The sequence below is a fragment of the Terrapene carolina genome, unplaced genomic scaffold, assembly GCF_002925995.2.
Source record: "Terrapene carolina triunguis isolate 2854851 unplaced genomic scaffold, T_m_triunguis-2.0 Scaffold21, whole genome shotgun sequence".
In the NCBI taxonomy this organism is placed as follows: Eukaryota; Metazoa; Chordata; order Testudines; family Emydidae; genus Terrapene; species Terrapene triunguis.
In genome coordinates, this window is record NW_020664372.1 from 5,249,754 (window position 1) to 5,268,943 (window position 19,190).

General features: G+C 45.9%; 1 protein-coding gene across 1 annotated transcript in view; it reads right to left on the reverse strand.

Annotated features, from left to right (window-relative positions):
• FBXL3 (F-box and leucine rich repeat protein 3) overlaps window positions 1-18,667 on the reverse strand; it is a 25,771-nt gene extending 7,104 nt beyond the window's left edge. The window contains exons 1-2 of the mRNA XM_029910664.1: window positions 18,266-18,667; window positions 3,772-3,894 (exon numbers count right to left, since the gene is read on the reverse strand). Of these exons, the coding sequence (XP_029766524.1) occupies window positions 3,772-3,894; window positions 18,266-18,631 (489 nt within the window). The 5' untranslated portion in view covers window positions 18,632-18,667. The remainder of the gene's footprint in view (window positions 1-3,771; window positions 3,895-18,265) is intronic.
• Between the last annotated feature and the right edge of the window lie 523 nt (window positions 18,668-19,190).

The window sequence follows — 19,190 nt, forward strand, 5'->3', positions numbered from 1 at the left end:
ATTTGTTAGTCTCTAAGGTGCCACAAGTACTCCTGTTCTTTTTAAATAAACATAGTAGATCAAAATAGAAGTGTTAGGCAACTTTATCTGTAGGAATCATTACCAGCTCCATTTAGCTACTGAACCCCTCTGCCTTTTATGCATATACATACGCATATATATACACACACATACATATGCATATATATATATTTGTTCTTTTGGGGGGGGGGGGGGGTAGGAGGAGAAGGATGATGTAGACACATCTACCAGTCAGAAAGTAGGAAGGAACTACCAAAGTTAAACATTTAACATCGAAGAACAGATAACTTTGACACAAGAGTTTTAAAAGATTTGGCTGAGGAGCTCCAACTCATTGATGCCGATATTTAACAAATCTTGAAACACTTGCAAAATTCCAGAGGAACTGAGACAAGCTAGTCTAGTGCCAGTATTTTATAAAATGTGCACAGGATGGATGGCTCAGGTAAAAAAAATAGGCCAGTTAGTCCTGGGTAAAGTCAGAGAATGCCTGATGAAGTACATAATCAGAGAATTAAAGGATGGTCGCATAATAAATGCCAAAAGATTTTTTTAAATAAAAAAGTTACTGTGACATTGCAGTCTATATGGTTTTATAAAAATATGATAAGTGAATATAATGTAACTGGGATATGCTTCATGCAAAAGGTCTCTTATAAGGTATCATTATATAGATTATAATCTACTGAGTGTGATCATCCTATTTGTATAAATGTACCACTCTTGTATCTAAAACTAGAAATATAAAATATAACTCTGAGGGCCTATTGTAATTATGCAAAGTGTGGGCCATTAATGGTGGTTTGGAATCTTGATGACTCCCATTAAGCAGGACCATTGTCTGCAGATGGCTGTTTTACACCTGTGAGTCCTCCTGTATATGTGTGTGCTGGCAAGTAGGTAATGAAGTCTTGCAGTGACATGTGATCATGTCACCTGAACTGGAATCCATCTTTAACCTGGTGCTTTTCCAGTGAGGGGGGGTGGAAACCCAGAGGGACAAAGGGTTCCCACCTTATGCAAAAGATATATAAAGGGTGGAACAGAACAAAGGGAGAGAGAGAGAAGAGCCATCATGAAGAATCCCCTAGCTACCACCTGAGCTGGAACAAGAACTGTACCAGAAGAAAGAATTGTGCCCAGGCCTGGAAGGTGTCCAGTCTGGGGGGGGGGAAAAGAAAAAAAAAACAAAAAACAAAAACAAAAACGTACTGAAGCATCTCTAAGGGTGAGATTATCTGTATTCAGTTTGATTAGACATAGATTTGCGCATTTTATTTTATTTTGCTTGGTAACTTTCTTTGTTCTGTCTGTTACTACTTGGAACCACTTAAACCCTACTTTCTGTATTTAATAAAATCACTTTTTACTTATTAATTAACTCAAAGTATGTATTACTACCTGGGGGAGCAAACAACTGTGCATCTCTCTCTATCAGTGTTATAGAGGGCGAACAATTTATGAGTTTACCCTGCATAAGCTTTATACAGGGTAAAATGGACTTATCTGGGTTTAGACCCCACTGGGAGTTGGGCATCTGAGTGCTAAAGACAAGCACACTTCTGTGAGCTGTTTTCAGGTAAACCTGCAGCTTTGGGGCAAGTAATTCAGAACCTGGGTCTGTGTTGGAGCAGACGGGAGTGTCTGGCTCAGCAAGGCAGGGTGCTGGAGTCCTGAGCTGGCAGGGAAAACAGGGATAGAAGTAGTCTTGGCACATCGGGTGGCAGCTCCCAAGGGGGTTTCTGTGATCCAACCCGTCACAGTTACTTTTGTTAAACTTAATACCACTTGATATTAGAAATTTGGTTGATAAAGTTGGCACAACATATTTAGACTTCTGTAAAGTCACACACAACAGTCTAATAAAAAAAAGTTAGTACTACTACAACAACCCATATATATTGGATTAAAAAATGGCTGATAGATCAAGTAGTAACTGTATACAGAGAATCATCCGCCAATGGGGCGGTTTCTCGTGATGTTCCACAAGGATCTGTAGTTGGCCCATGCTATTCAATAGCAATCAACAGTTTGGAAAATTTATAAAACCATTGCTGGTGAAGTTTGCAAGCAACAAAAATTAGGGTGGGAGGGTAAATAATGATAAGGACAGTTTGGTTCTATATAGCTATCTGGACTGAGTGGTAAACTGGGCTCATCTGAATAACACGTGTTTTAATACAGCCAAATGTAAGGTCATATATCTAGGAACAAAGATTGTAGGTCCCAAAGATGGGGGACTGTATCTAGGTAATGAATGAGACTGAATGGTGCCAACACAAGCTCCCGGTAAAAATGGGTGATCTGTGAATGTATAAGCAGGAGAATACAGAGTAGATGAAAGGACAAATTATTATCACTATATATGGCATTAATAAGGCTGTGAGTCTGCGATGGAGGTCACGGATGCCGTGACTTCCATGGCTGCAGCAGCTGGTACAGCTGACCCCAGGACCAGTCCAGCACCAGCTACTGTTCAGGCCCCACAGGGGCAGCGGCACCTTAGTCGGGGTATTTATAGTGAAAGTCATGGACAGGTCATGGGCCGTGAATTTTCATTTATTGCCTGTAACGTGTCCATAAGTTTTACTAAAAATACCCATGCCTAAATCTTAGCCTTAAGCATTAGTGACACTGTTACTGCAGTACTATGTCCACTTCTTCTGGTGTTCACCCTTCAAAAAGGGTGCTGAAAATCTGGAAAGAGGTCAGAAAAGAGCCATAAAAATGATTCAAGGTCTGGAAAATCCACTTTATAGTGACATACTAAAGAGTTTGATCTAAGAAAAGGCCAAGATGTGACTCTGATCACTGTCTATAACAGGGGTGGGCAAACTTTGTGGCCCAAGGGCCACATCTGGGTGGGGAAATTGTATGCAGGGCCATAAATGTAGGGCTGGGGCAGGGGGTTGGGGTGCAGGAGGGAGTGCAGGGTGTGGGAGGAGGTGCGGTGTGCAGGAAGAGGCTCAGACAAGGGGTTGGGGTGCAGGAGGGGTGTGGGTGCACCATTAGGCTGACAATACTGCGGGCTGGATCGAAAGCCCTGAAGGGCCGTATCCGGCCCACGGGCCGTAGTTTGCCCTCCCTGGTCTATAAGCATCCCTATGGATGGGGAGATTTCCGGTAATGGAAGCTCTTTAATCTAGCAGAGACACAACAAAATCCAATAGCTGGAAACTGAAGATAGACCAAGTCACACTAGAAATAAGGTGCAAAGTTTTAACAGTGATGGCCATTAATCATTGGAACAACTTACTTAGGGATGCAATGGACTCTCCATTGCTTCAAGTTATAACATCAAAATCAGATATATTTCTACAAAATATGTTCTAGCTCAACCAGAAGTTATTGGCTTGATGCAGGAATTACTGGGTGAAATTCTATGTCCTGTATTATGCAGGTGGTCAAACTAGATGATCAGAATGCTCCTTTCTGGTCTTAGATCTATTTTATATACAGACTGCGCACATGTGCACACACATACCACACATACAAATATTTCACAGATTTTTACACTGAAACCAATGTATGTTGGGAAAAGATTTGGGAAGTTAAGCAAGTACTGGAACACCCACAAGTTCTAGTCAAATTTAAGTACTGAGTCTCAGTGTCTGCATGTTAAGAGCTCCCAGGAGCAGATGAAGCCACAGAGAACCTACTGCTTTAAATCTATGTACTTTCTAAATTATATCAGTATCATGCTTACCACTACAATCATTCAATAAATAAATTAAAACATGCACAAGCTACCTTAGGTAAATCCATGAAGCTTGGTCGAGCGGTTGAAATCAGTCCAAGAGTTTTTAAAGAGCAATTCACAAGTTGTGATAAAATATCACAAGCTGCTTCTGCTGATTCCTTGCTGCTGTCCACCTTAAATGGAAACAAACCATTTATTAGTCCAGGAAAATACCACATCAAGCCAACAAACTTTGCAATAAAGGGGTTAAACAGAACAGCTTTCCTTTAATTGCAGTTCTACTCTGAAAAGTGTAAAAATCTGTGTAGGGTCCCATGTGTGTCTTACTAATTCTACACTGAACATTCTCAATGTCTTAGGCCTGGTCTACACTAGGAGTTTATGTCGAATTTAGCACCGTTACATCGAATTAACTCTGCACCCGTCCACACCACGAAGCTATTTAGTTCGACATAGAGGTCTCTTAAATTCGACTTCTGTACTCCTCGCCAACGAGGGGAGTAGCGCTAAATTCGACATGGCCATGTCGAATTAGAGGCTAGGTGTGGATGGAAATCGACGGTAATAGCTCCGGGAGCTATCCCACAGTGCACCACTCTGTTGACGCTCTGGACAGCAGTCCGAGCTCAGATGCTCTGACCAGCCACACAGGAAAAGCCCCGGGAAAATTTGAATTCCTTTTCCTGTCTGGGCAGTTTGAATCTCATTTCCTGTTTGGACATGGTGGCGAGCTCAGCAGCACTGGCAACGATGCAGAGCTCTCCAGCAGAGATGGCCATGCAATCTCAGAACAGAAAGAGGGCCCCAGCATGGACTGATCGGGAAGTCTTGGATCTGATCGCTGTGTGGGCCGATGAGTCCGTGCTTTCCGAGCTGCGATCGAAAAGACGGAATGCAAAGATCTACGAGAAGATCTCTAAAGCCATGGCAGAGAGAGGATACAGCCGGGATGCAACGCAGTGCCGCGTGAAAATCAAGGAGCTGAGACAAGGCTACCAGCAGACCAAAGAGGCAAACGGATGCTCCGGATCCCAGCCCCAGACATCCCGTTTCTATGAGGCACTGCATTCCATCGTAGGTGTGGCCGCCACCACTACCCCACCACTGACCGTGGACTCTGAGGATGGGATATTGTCGACGGCCGCTTCCTCGGAGATGTTAGCGGACGGGGAAGATGAGGAAGGAGATGAGGAGGATGAGGCAGTCGACAGCGCTTACAACGCTGATTTCCCCGACAGCCAGGATCTCTTCATCACCCTTACAGAGATCCCCTACCAACCGTCCCCAGGCGTTAACCCGGACACAGAATCAGGGGAAGGATCAATCAGTAAGTGTTTTAAACATCTAAACATTTATTTTTACAGAAAAGGAATATTAACAATATTAACAATGGGTTTTTCATGATTAGTGTGCCCTACGCGCTTAACGTTTCAGTCCTTGGCAGTGCAACTACTGAAAAAAAAAAAATCTAACAATGTCTGGTTTAGCATGATTGTTTTGCCCTAGGCGCTCTACTGTTTAGTCCCTGCCAGTGCAGCTACAGTAAAATCCGGTCTATATGTCCGGGGATAGAGCAGAAATCCTCCTGGGACATCTCCACGAAACTCTCCTGGAGGTAATTGGAAAGCCTTTGCATCAGGTTCCTGGGGAGAGCGGCCTTATTTGGTCCTCCGTGGTATGAAATGTTTCCGCGCCAGGAGACAAGCAAGTACTCGGGTATCGTTGCCTTGCAGAGCATGGCGCCATACGGCCCTGGTCTTTGCAGGCTTTCCCGAAGCATCCATTCTTTCTCAGTCTCTGAAATCCTCATCAGAGTGATGTCGCTCATGGTGACCTGCTTTGAATTAGGTAGGGGAATGTTAGTATTGGGACTGCTTGCCTGTTCCTTTACAGAACTGTAACCGGCGGTTTAGAGCCACGCGGCGGAGGCGGGAGAGGAGCAGCATACAGGGATCTTTCCCTGGGACAGCCGCGAGGGGGTGGGATAGGGGCAGAGTTCATGCTTGCCGGATTGCTGGCAGCAGGGACTGGCATTGCTTTGAACGTGAAAGGAGGCCAGTGCTATTATTAAAGTTTTAAGCAGCCAAAAGTCTACGGCTTACCATGTCAGCCTGTTACCCAAATTCCGCTGTCCTGTCCCGCTTGTCTGATCTGCACTGCAAGACCCCAGGCACTGAATGCGAAGGCCGAAAATTCGACCTTGTCCTGAGTGCGCATGTGATAGGTGCTGTGCATGGTCTTGTTCACAGAGAAAGACTATGTTCTTTGTTCACCCAAAAATTTATCTTTCTGAGGAATTCACTCTTTTTCCCCATCCCACAGCTGCGACTGTCTCCCGACCTACCCTGGCATCACACTCCCAGAGGCTAGCGCAGATTAGGCGTAGGAAGAAGAGGACACGGGAGGACATGTTCTCGGAACTTATGGGCTGCTCCCAAGCCCAGGCAGCCCAGCAGACCCAGTGGAGGGAGAACTTGTCCCAAATGCACCGATCACACATGGAACGGGAGGAGAGGTGGCGGAAGGAAGACCAGCAGGCAACTCAAACGCTGCTTGGACTAATGAGGGAGCAAACGGACACGCTCCGGCGCCTTGTCGATGTTCTGCAGGACCGGAGGCAGGAGGACAGAGCCCCGCTGCAGTCGCTCTCTAACCGCCCTCCCCCGCCACAAAGTCCCATACTCCCCTCACCCAAAGTCCCAAGAAGGAGGGGCGGCAGAGTCCGTGAAAACTCTCACTCCACCCCTACAGACTGCTCAAGTACCAGAAGGCTCTCATACCAAATTTTGGGAAAGTCCTTTCCTTCCCGCCTCACTCAAGCCCCCGTCCCAGTTTCATCTCCCCGTTTCATGTGTGGTTGCTAATAAAAAAATACGTTTCTGTTAATTACTGTTTCCATCATGTTCTTTTAGAGGAGAGTCTGTTTGAAGGGGGGGGGGGGGGGGAAGGTGGTTGGTAACTGGACAGGACAGTCACCTTTACCAGGGTACAGACGCAGGGGCAGGTTCAGCAGCAGGGCACACACACATTGCAGTCACTAGTTACCCTGGTCAGTCTGGGAGGTGGTTTTCATGTTCTCTGTGTGTGGGGGGGTACGTATGTGACTTTGTGGCGGGGGAGGGGGGTTAGAGATCTTATGCAGCGGTCCTTATCCTGGATCACAGAGCCACGCAGCAGGGGATCTGTAACCGTCCTCCCCCTGCCACAGTCACATAGCCCCCACACACAGAGTCCCAAACAGGAGGGGTGGCAGGCTCCGTTGAAACAACCAGTCCACCAGTGCGGAGCCTGTCATTCCTGGAGTTTAGAAGCGTCCTTTGCATCACTACACTACACCCGCTCCCCACCACAGTCTGCGTCCCAGGTTCAACACTTTACCACAAAAACAGTAATAAAGAAAACGGTGTTCATTAACAAATTTCAAGTGATTTTATTTTTAAACATGTGTTGGAAGGGGGGAACGGGGTATGTAACTGGAGAGGATAGTGAACATTTACTGGGTAAAGAAACGGGGGCAGGTTCAGCTTCTCTGTAAACAAACTGTAGTCACAGGTTACCCTGCTCACTGAGGAACCTAGCTTTCAAAGCCTCCCGGATGCACAGCGCGTCCCGCTGGGCTCTTCTAATCACCCGGCTGTCTGGCTGGGCGTAATCAGCAGCCAGGCTATTTGCCTCAACCTCCCACCCCACCATAAAGGTCTCCCCCTTGCTCTCAAACAGATTGTGGAGCACACAGCAAGCTGCAATAACAATGGGGATATTGGTTTCGCTGAGATCAGAGCGAGTCAGTAAGGTTCTCCATCTCCCCTTGAGACGTCTAAAAGCATACTCCACCACCATTCTGCACTTGCTCAGCCGGTAGTTGAAGAGTTCTTTTTCAGTGTCCAGGGCGCCTGTATAGGGCTTCATGAGCCAGGGCATTAGCGGGTAGGCTGGGCCCCCGAGGATGACTATAGGCATCTCCACATCCCCAAGAGTTATTTTGTGGTCCGGGAAGTAAATACCTTCCTGCAGCCGTCTAAACAGACCAGAGTTCCTGAAAACGCGAGCGTCATGAACTTTGCCTGGCCATCCGACGTTGATGTTGGTAAAACGTCCCCTATGGTCCACCAGTGCTTGCAGCACCATTGAAAAGTAGCCCTTTCGGTTAATGTACTGGCTGGCCTAGTGGTCCGGTCCCAGGATAGGGATGTGAGTTCCATCTATAGCCCCACCGTGGCGAAGCCATCTATGATGACCTCCACGTTTCCCAGGGTTACTACCTTTGACAGCAGTACCTCAACGATTGCGTTGGCTACTTGCATCACAGCAACCCCCACGGTAGATTTGCCCACGCCAAAGTGGTTCGCGACTGACTGGTAGCTGTCTGGTGTTGCAAGCTTCCAGAGGGCTATGGCCACTCGCTTCTGGACAGTCAGGGCTGCTCGCATCCGGGTGTCCTTGCGCTTCAGGGCAGGGGACAGCAACTCACGAAGTTCCAGGAAAGTCCCCTTCCGCATGCGCAAGTTTTGCAGCCACTGTGATTCATCCCAGACCTGCAGCACTATGCGGTCCCACCAGTCCGTGCTTGTTTCCCGGGCCCAGAATCGCCATTCCACAACATCAACATGACCCATTGCCACCATGATGTCCTCGGCGCAGGGTCCCGTGCTTTCTGACAGGTCTGTGCCACTCTCAGACTTCAGGTCCTCACCGCGGTGCCGTAGCCTCCTAGCCTGATTTCTCTGCATCTGCCTCTGGGAAAGGTGGATGATAAGCTGCGAGGTGTTGACAACGGCCATAACTGCAGTGATGGTCACAGCGGGCTCCATGCTCGCAGTGCTGTGGCGTCTGCGCTGTCACTGACCAGAAAAGTGCGGGAACTGATTTCCCGCCGGCGCTTTCAGGGAGGGAGGGCGGGAGTGACGGTTGGATGACAACCGTTACCCAAAACCACCCTCGACACATTTTTTTCCCCCAGAAGGCATTGGGGGCTTGACCCAGAATTCCAATGGGCGGCGGGGACTGTGGGAACTGTGGGATAGCTGCCCACAGTGCACCGCTTCCAATGTCGACGCTTGCCCCGTTAGTGTGGACTCACAAAGTCGAATTACTGTCCTTAGTGTGGACACACACGTTCGACTTTGGAATATCGATTCCACATATTCGATTTAAGTAAAATCGAACTACTCTCGTAGTGTAGACATACCCTTAAAAAAGGTGCTTATCAAAAGTTCAGTCATAGAATCGTAAGACTGGAAGGGACCTTGAGAGGTCATCTAGTCCAGTCCCCTGCACTCATGGCAGGGCTAAGTATTATCTAGACCAGTGGTCCCCAACCTTTTTCCATCTGGTGGGCGCCAGGCGACGAGCCACAAAGGACCATGGTGGCGGACAAGCATCCGCCGAAATGCCCCCGACAAGCAGCGCCATCCAGAGGCGTCGCTGCCGAAAATCAGCAGCATTTTGGCGGCGACACCTCTGGATGACGCTGCTTGTCAGCAGCATTTCGGTGGATGCTCGTCCGCCGGCCAGTACGCGGGCACTGCGTTGGGGACCCCTGATCTAGACCATCCCTGACAGGTGATTGTCTAACCTACTCTTAAAAATTTCCAATGATGGAGATTTCACAACCTCCCTAGGCAATTTATTCCAGTGCTTAACCACCCTGACACTTAGGAAGTTTTTCCGAAGGCCCAACCTAAACCTCCCTTGCTGCAAGTTAAGCCCATTGTTTCTTGTCCTATCCTCAGAGATTAAGGGGAATAATTTTTCTACCTTTTATGTACTTGAAAACTATTATGTCCCCTCTCAGCCTTCTCTTTTCCAGACTCAACAAGCCCATTTTTTTCAGTCTTCCCTCATAGATCGTGTTTTCTAGAGCTTTAAATCATTTTTGTTGCTCTTCTCTGGACTTTCTCCAATTTGTCCACATCTTTCCTGAAATGTGGCGCCCAGAACTGGACACAATATTCCAGTTGAGACTTAATCAGCGTGGAGTATAGCGGAAGAATTACTTCTCGTGTCTTGATTACAACACTCCTGCTAATACATCCCAGAATGATGTTCACTTTTTCTGGAACAGCGTTACACTGTTGACTCCTATTTAGCTTGTGGTCCACTATGACTCCCAGACCCCTTTCCACAGTAGTACTTCCTAGGTAGTCATTTCCCATTTTGTATGTGTGCAACTGATTTTTCCATCCTAACTGGAGTACTTTGCATTTGTCCTTATTGAATTTCATCCTATTTACTTCAGATAATTTGTCCATATCATTCTGAATTATAATCCTACGCTCCAAAGCACTTGCAACCCCTCCCAGCTTGGTATCATCTGCAAACTTTATAAAAGTGTGCTCTCTATGCCATTATCTAAATCATTGATGAAGATATTGAACAGAACAGGACCCAGAACTGATCCCTGTGGGACCCCACTCATTATGCCCTTCCAGCATGACTGTGAACCACTGATCATCACTTGCCATTACATGCAAAGTTAGTCAATACAATAAAGCACCCCAGCCAGTCTATTCTCTTAGAGAATCCAACTTGCATCAAGTAATAAACAAGCCAATTCCCATACAGCCTCAAATCCTATCCCATTTCCTTTATATTCTCCTCCTCATGGAAATTCCTAGAAAACATATGCGCCTGACAGCATGCCACAAAGTCCAACAGATGTGGGCTATTTCAGTTCCAGGGATTAGAGCCACAAAAAAGGGAAAAGAATTCCAAATCTGAAGGTGTGCCTCATTGTGAATGTCCTACTGGTAGCTCTCTCCCATGATTACAAAAGGAGAGAGTCAGTCTGAGCACCTCTGCTGATCTCATCTGTGGGAGTACTGCTTTGGGAAAAGGCTTCATTTCAATTGGGCAGATATCAGGGTCAGTTAGGACCTTGCAGGATGAAATCCAACACCTAAATTGTACTGGAAAGTCAGCTAGCAAGTAGTGTGGATAATACTGGGGTCAAATCCTCCTGCCAACACCACCATTCAGTAAGTGGGTAGTTGTATTCTGTGACAGTTTCATCTTCCAAAAGAGACTTATATTGCAGTGGTTTTCAAACTTTTTTTCCTGGAGAAAACTGTTGATACCCGTGACCCAACAGAGCTGGGGATGAGGGGTTTGAGGTGTGGGAGGGGGCTCGGGTGCAGGAGGGGGTGAGGGTGCAGGCTCTAGGATGGGGGTGGGGATGAGGAGTTTGGGGTGCAGGACGGGCTCTGGGTTTGGGGGGGGGGAGAGACTCAGGGCTGGGGCAGGGGATTGAGGTACAGACTTACCTCCGGCAGCTCCCGGTCAGTGGCGCAGAGGCAGGCTTCCTGCCTGTCCTGACAGCTCAGACCGTGCTGCGCCTGAAGCAGCCAGCAGCAGGTCTAGTGCCTAGGCGGAGGCGCACAAGCATCTCCTCGCGTCTCTCGCTTGCAGGCACTGCCCCCCAGCTCCCATGGGCTGGGAACTGGTCAATGGGAGTGTGGAGCTGGTGTTCGGGGTGGGGGCAGCGTGTGGAACCCCGTGGCCCCCCTGCCTAGAAGCTGGACCTGCTGCTGGCTGCTTCCGGGGCGCAGCATGGTGGCGGAACAGGTAGGCACTAGCCTGGCTTAGCTGGGCAGCACCACCAACGGGACTTTTAACGTCCCGGTTGGCAATGCTGACCAGAGTGACCCAGTGCCTTACATGCCACGACCCAGTACTGGGTCGTGACCCAAACTTTGAAAAATACTGTTATATCGTAAGACCAATCTAGAGAACACTACAGTAATTTTACTTCCAAGTGACAGACATAATATCAAGAACTGCATCTGAAAGAAGAGTGGATCCTCTGGTCAAGTGTAGATAGGAAAAAGCTCTCCTGGCCACAACTGCTATTTGATCATCTAAATGCAGCTGCTGTTCTCAAATTCTTAAATTAAGAATTTGAAAAACAATGGGCACACATCCTCAAATTAACCAAGTTGATAAGACTATAGCTATCGCTTTCATCCCCCCTCCCCCAACCTATCCGCATCAGTATCTTATCTGAATTAGTCCCATTTTGTTCTTATGCATGCCATCAGACACTGGGTAAGAGACTCAGTCTCCTTTGTCTGAGATCAAGTAAGATGGAGACAAAGTGGAGTATAAACACTAACCCATACCTCAGCCTCTCAACAGCCCTATACACACACCACTCTTTTTAGTATGTGTGTGTAACAAGATAAAAAACTGTGGCACCTGTGCTGAGAGGACCCTCATACATTTACCCAATACAACCACCTGGGACCTCTCAGCCATGAAGGAACCAAGCCAAACAAGTGCTGACCTATCCATCCCTGCATGTTGCCTGAGCTAAGGCAGCTCCACCCATCAAGCAATAGTATCAAAGAAGTAATTACATCAGACATGTTCATTATCCATAGCTAGGAGAATATAGAATCAGGGAAATGTACAGCTGGAAAGGACAATTCATTTAGTCTACCCGCCTCAGCTAAGGCAGGATCAAGTATACCTAGATCGTTCCAGACAGATGTTTGTCTAAACTGTTCTTAAAAACCTCCAAAGACAGAGATTTCACCCCCATGTAACCTGTTGCAATGCTTAACTATTCTTATAGTTGGAAAGCTTTTCCTAACATCCAGCCTAAATCTCCCTTACTGCACCCTAGACCCGGGGTGGGCAAACTTTTTGGCCCGAGGGCCACATCGGGGTGGCGCAATTGTATGTAGGGCCAGGTAGGGAAGGCTGTGCCTCCCCAAACAGCCTGGCCCCCGCCTCCTCCCACTCCTCGCCCCTGACTGCCTCCCTCAGAACCTCCAACCCATCCAACCCCCCCTGCTTCTTGTCCCCTGGCTGCCCCCTCCCGGGACTCCTGCCCCCTATCCAACCCCTGTCCCCTGACTGCCCCGACCCCTATCCACACCCCTGCCTTAAAATGCCCAGTTCTCTCTCAACTTTTCCTCAGATGTTTTCTTAACTTCTTATTTTTGGACTTTCAGTTTGTTCACTTTTCTTACAGTGTGGTGTCGAAAACTGGACATAGTACTCCATCTGAATCCTCACTAGTGCCAAGCAGAGTGGCAACAATTGCCTCTTGTGTCTTACATACAACACTCCTGTTAATACATCTCAGAATTAAACTAGGTTTTTTGGATTCTTGACAAATCCATGTTGGCTATTCCCTATCATTTTATTATGCTCTAGTTTTGAACAGAGATGGTCAACAAATGTAACAAGTAGGTATGTATATCTTTATTTGCATACCAGGCCATCAACCTACATGGCAGTTTACAAAGCACATTAAATAAGTTAAAAGACACAGTCCTTACCCCAAAGGCCTTGCAATTTAAACTGACTAGAAAAACATACAGAAACACAGAAAGAAGAGGAGCGTTCCCACTCATTAAGCCTCTCCCCCAATACAAAGAGAAGAGATGCATAACCATTTATCCTCTCCCTTAATAAACAAAGATTTCAGATACAGGTTATGTCTACAGTTCAGTCGACTTAATTAACTCGATCATCCACCACTGTAATTAAACTGCTTTTGTATGTCCACACAATGCTCCTTGTGATGGCAGAGCACATCCACCGTTGGTGCTCTTGCATCGAGAGAGCAGCGCACCATTGGTAGCTATCCCACTGCGCAATTCACCACCATCTGCCGCTGGATGCTCTGGGAAGGGATCACAGTGCCTCATAGGGGCAGGCTTACCATCCCATGATGCAGTTTTCTCCATCCCATCATTCTATGGGCTTCTGTCTATGTTTTGGGCTGTTTTTCAACAGCCCCAATAAATTGTGTGCCCATTATCTGTCTGAAAGCATGGATCCCGCACAGCTCTCCTATCGTGTGATGAGCGTCAACACAACGCAGCTGATCCTGCATTATTTCATGAGCTGCAAATCTGATGACGATGACACAGTGGTGTCTGCCTTGCTGCATGCAATGGAAAAAAAACAATTCAAGATTGCTGTTGGCATTCAAGGAGCAGATGCACATGGTGGACCATTGGTATGGGGCTTGGAAAATAAGCTCCGAGTGGTGGGATTGCATCGTAATGCAGGTATGGGATGATCAGCAGTGGCTGCAGAACTTTCAGATGTGCAAAACTACCTTCCGGGAACTGTATGCTGAGCTCACTCCTGCCCTCTGGCCCAAGGACACCAAAATGAGAGCTGCCCTCACTGTGGAGAAGAGAGTGGTGATCACTGTGTGAAAGCTGACAACTCCTGACTGTTACTGATCACTCGAAGTCCATCATGAGGGTTGCAGTGATGCAAGTGTGCAGCACCATTAATTGCCTCCTGCTATGAAGGACTGTGACTCTGAGCAATGTACGGGAAATAGTGGATGGCTTTGTGGCAATGGGATTCCCTAATTGCAGCAGTGCAATAGATGGCACACAGATCCCTATTTTGGCCCCAGCCCGGCTTGCTACACAAAAAGGGCTACTTTTCTATGATATTGCAAGAGCTGGTGGAGGACCATGGTTGTTTTGCCGACATCAATGCGGGATGGTCAGGGAAGATGCACGACACACACATCTTCAGGAACACTGGCCCGTATAGAAAGCTGCAAGCAGGTACTTTCCAGACCAGAAGATTCCAATTGTGATGCTGGGAGACCCAGTCTACCTCTTGCTGCCATGGCTCATGAAGCCTTACATCAGAAACCTTGACTGCAACAAGCAGCGCTTCAACAACAGGCTCAGCAGGTACAGAATGACCGTTGAACAGGCCTTCGGCAGATTAAAGGGTCACTAGTGCTGCTTTTTTGACAGGTTAGACCTCAATGAGGAATATATTCCCATGGTCACAGCAGCCTGTTACATAAGTTACATAACATTTGTGAAGCTAAGGGGGGGAGGGGGGGGGAAGTTTCACGGGATGGAGTGTCAACGTGGATTGGTTAGCGGCTGCTTTTGAGCAGCTAGATACCACAGCTGTTAGTGGGCCTCAACAGGGGGCTATTCGAATCAGGGAGGCTTTGAAGGAGCATTCTGACAATGTGTCTTTCTGTAATGCTTTAATCCAGGCATTGCTTTCTTGCACTGTAGTATGACCCTTGTAATGACTGCTGTATGTGTGTTAATTTTACTCTGCAAATGCACTGATTGCTACTGAAATTCATATACAGTGGCAACCACCATGTGTAAGAGACAAAGATTCATTTTCTTTTTATAAGTTAATAAAAATGTAACAGCTATACAAATATTTCTATTTTCTACAAGGGACATGAAAATGAAGAGCACTTTTTGAAATGAGGGTCTCACAGCTGGGTATATATGTCCAGTTGTAACTCTGAAACATGTCCCTAAGGGTGGAGTGTATGGGCTACTGCAACAGCCCTGAAACATGCAAGGAATGTGTGTGGGGATTTGGGAAGGGCATGGAAAGCAGTTCCGCATGGGCTGCAGGGGGAGGGGCGAGCAAAGAGATGTTCCACCTGCAGCACAATCAAGGAACACTCGTCCAGGTGGGTTTTTTTTTTTTTTTTTTTTAAATGTCGGCATAGCAGGAGAGTTAAATCAGCAGGAGAAGCATTGTAGTACACCTTCACTGTTTTGTTGACAAAACTGTGTAGTGTACACACTGCCATAGACCATTCTATAGCTCAGGGGTCGGCAACGTTTGGCACGCGGCTCGCCAGGGTAAGCACCCTGGCGGGCCGGGCCAGTTGTATTTACCTGCTGACGCGGCAGGTTCGGCCGATCGCGGCCCCCACTGGCCGCGGTTTGCCGTCCCGGGCCAATGGAGGCGGCGGGAAGCGGCGCGGGCGAGCGATGTGCTGGCTGCGGCTTCATGGCTGGCTGCGGCTTCACTGCTTAGCGACCTCTAAATCGGAGAAGCCTAGCATAGATATAGCCAGGGGTTGCCAGACAAGATTGATATACAACGGAAAACTAAGCAAGAATTGCCTACTCTCCCCCCCCCCCTCCACCCCTTTTTTTTTTTTTTTTTTTAAATTAACAGTGTTGAAAATGTAACTATTCTAATCACCAGTTGTCTAGTTTTCCCAACTAATCTCACATTTTTGTTTTTTGGAATATCACTTAGATGACCCTTCTGCATTCACTATTTGACTATTAGTGGTCTTTACCTAAGCTACAAACACAGTTTCAAACACAGTCCAACAGGTACAGTGCATGTGGCTAACTAGTCTTCCTTAATTCTCCTTAGCCTTATTTAGAAGGAATGCAGGCAGGCAAGAAAAACAGCATCTCCCATGGATTCAGAGCTTAGGCTCTCAAGAGGTAAAATCATCATCATCATCTGGGAATACATTAGTGGCGCAAATTAAAACACTGGCCTTTGCTTTTGCCCATTTAAATTAAACTCAAATACGAGTGGCTGTTAATTGTCATTTTGGTGACGAACTACAGAGCAAATATGTAGTGATAAATGTATTATACAGGCTAGAGCAGGGATACATAGCCAAAGTTTGAGCAAGTTTCCTCCTGGTACTCTGCCAATACATCACAATTTTGAATTGGAACCGTGGTATGTTCCAATTCATATACACCTCTACCCCCGATATAACACGACCCGATATAAACACGAATTTGGATATAACGCGGTAAAGCAGTGCTCCGGAGGGGGGCGGGGGCAGGGCTGCGCACTCCGGCAGATCAAAGCAAGTTCGATATAACACGGTTTCACCTATAACGCTGTAAGATTTTTTGGCTCCCGTGGACAGCGTTATATCGGGGTAGAGGTGTACCACAGCAGAAACTGCAAATACTGAACTGAGCCGAGTTGGGTGTTTTGGTTACTACCACAATCTAGGTCAAAATTTACTCAGTGCCAAGTTTTTAAATTTTATTTGTATGGAAAAAGAAGGAGAGGCAAACTACACACAAACACATCCACATGCCGTTTTGAATGGGATTGGGGAAGAGAAATATGCCAAAATTTTAGGCAAAAGATTGGAGTTTCTTGTGGCTACCAATCCAGTTAGTCTTCTGTAGATACTATGGTTACTAAAAGAAAACTATCTCCATCCTAAGACTAAGGCTGCACTCTTAGACTATATCTACACTAGCAAGCTTACAGCGGCACAGCTGTACCGCTGTAAGATTTCTTGTTTAGCTGCTCTATGCCAACAGGAGAGAGCTCTCCCATCGACATAATAAAAATACCTCCCTGAGCAGCGGTAGCTATGTTGACAGGAGAAGCTCTCCTGTTGACACAGCCCTGTCCACACCAGCACTTCTGGTGGTGTAACTTATGGTGCTCAGCAGAGTGTTTTTTCACACCCTGGGCAACATAAGTTACACCAACAAAAGTCGTAGTGTAGACATGACCTACAGTGGCACTGCTGTAATGCTGCTGTGTAGACACTCACTACAGCAACAGCAGGGGGTTCTCCCATAGCTGTAGTTAATCCACCTCCCAGAGAGCGGTAGCTAGGTTGATGGAAGAATTCTTCCATTGACCTAGTGCGGTCTACAGTGGGGGTTTGGTCAGCATTGCTATGTTTCAGGGAGGTGGATTTTGCACACCTCTCACACCTAGCCATGATAATATAAGGTTTCAGTGTCGACTAGCCCTAAGTAATTCTTCTGTTTTTGATTCACCTCTCCAATTTCTAGATCTTCCCCTTTCCTTTATATTTCATTCCTGACACCTTTTCTGCCAGTCTCTCACTCATTTTTGCATTTTACTGCCACATCCCCTATTTCACTCTGTTCCTTTTTCCATTCTCATTTTCCCCATCTGTATGCATTTTTCTTTCTGTTTCAGCCACCCTCCTTTTCACGCTCTGTCATATGCTTTTTCCTTCCCCTGTTCATCTATTCATCCACCTCAATAGGTCAATATCTCTGCTACTGTCCAAGCACTTCCTGCTTGGGCTAGGTCCCAGAAGAAACATTATATGCAGGAACTCAAGTGTGATTTCCTGTGGCCGCAGGCCAGAAAAAAAAAAAAGGGGGGGGGGAGCGGGGGAGAAATACATATTCTGATAAATCCACCAATCACTCCTTGCCAATTCTCCACACCAAATAATCTCCTCCCTGTAATACCACTACAGAAACTACACCTTTCATTTGACAAGTCAGTATATACTTTATGTTCTTTTCTTCAAAATGTTTCCTTGTAGAACAGACACATAAAAATCACAACTACTCATATCACTTTATACTGACAATATTCTGATTAGGATGGTCTTTTAACTTTGCACTTACAGGCATTTAAAATAGAAGTTGCTCTTTTAAGTGAATTAGGAAACATCATTATGCTAAAATGCTTTGTTTACAACTATGTATAGTCATTGTTCACTTAATCAATAATGCTAAGTTTTTTCAATTATTGCTCCTTGGATAAATGAAATCTCTTACAACTCATACTATAAAATTTACCTGGATAACTATGAAAGCTATCAAGAATGTGAAAGCTATCTTGGAGTATTAAAGAAATACTATTTTGTTATCTTCAGCCATGTCATAAAAATAAAAAGGAGTTTTAAGAATTCTTTAAATTAAATAGAACTGCAGTAAACTTGTTCAATTTCAAACCTTATTTGAAATGCAAATCAATTTTTTTTAAATTACTCATTTTCAAAGATAAGAATGTAAAAGATGTTACCTTGAAGCTAACATACTGTAGATGATTGGAATGCCTTTTAATAATCTGATTGATAAGATCAGGATGCGTAGCCCTCAAATAAGATGTAGCTGGTTGATTCAGTTCAAACTCAAAACATCTCCAGAGATCAGGCATATGAAACACCTGATTCCATCTTCGGCAGACTTGTGATGCATGAGCACGATCAAGAAGAGGCAAGTACTGAAACACCTGCAGGATAATGTCTGGAAGGAGGTTACCCCAATCAGGACTCAGAGAGATTTCAGTGGATTCTTCATCTGCAATCTTCTGTTTCTTAGATTCTCTTCCAATCTCTTCCTCTGATGAACTATTGTTAGCCTCACTATTTTTTCTTCCTTGTTTCATCCTATCAACATAAGAAAAATGTATTACTCTACATACAGCCACAGAATATAAAGACATTAAGTACTTACAGCACAATGGGGTCCTGGTCCCAGGCACCATGAAAATACAAATCACGGGATATAATTTTCACCAGATAATAGTTTCCTCCTACATCAATGCGAAGACAAAACTAAAAAATGTGGAAAATGCTAAGGTGAAACTGAATTTTTTTTCAAAATAGGAGCTATCAATCCTGTGACAGCTTATTTCTATGCTACCTAATGGAGTTTCTTTTCTTTTGTAAGTCTGAAAGAGAAGTCATCTTGGATATTATCTTACCATATGAAAGCATTGTACCTTCTACTGTTATAAGTAACATTTAACAGTAACGAAAAGATTAGAGAAAAAACTCTTTTCAAAGTGTTTAATTCTGGGTTTGATAGCCAATTTCCCCATTTTGTGAAAGGTCAGTTGCACTTTATGTCTCACTACTAGCATGAAGACATTATGTGTGTACTCTTCCTCAGACCCTACAAGAGACACTTTATCAGCAAGAGCTGTTGCTCTTGCAGATCCCCTC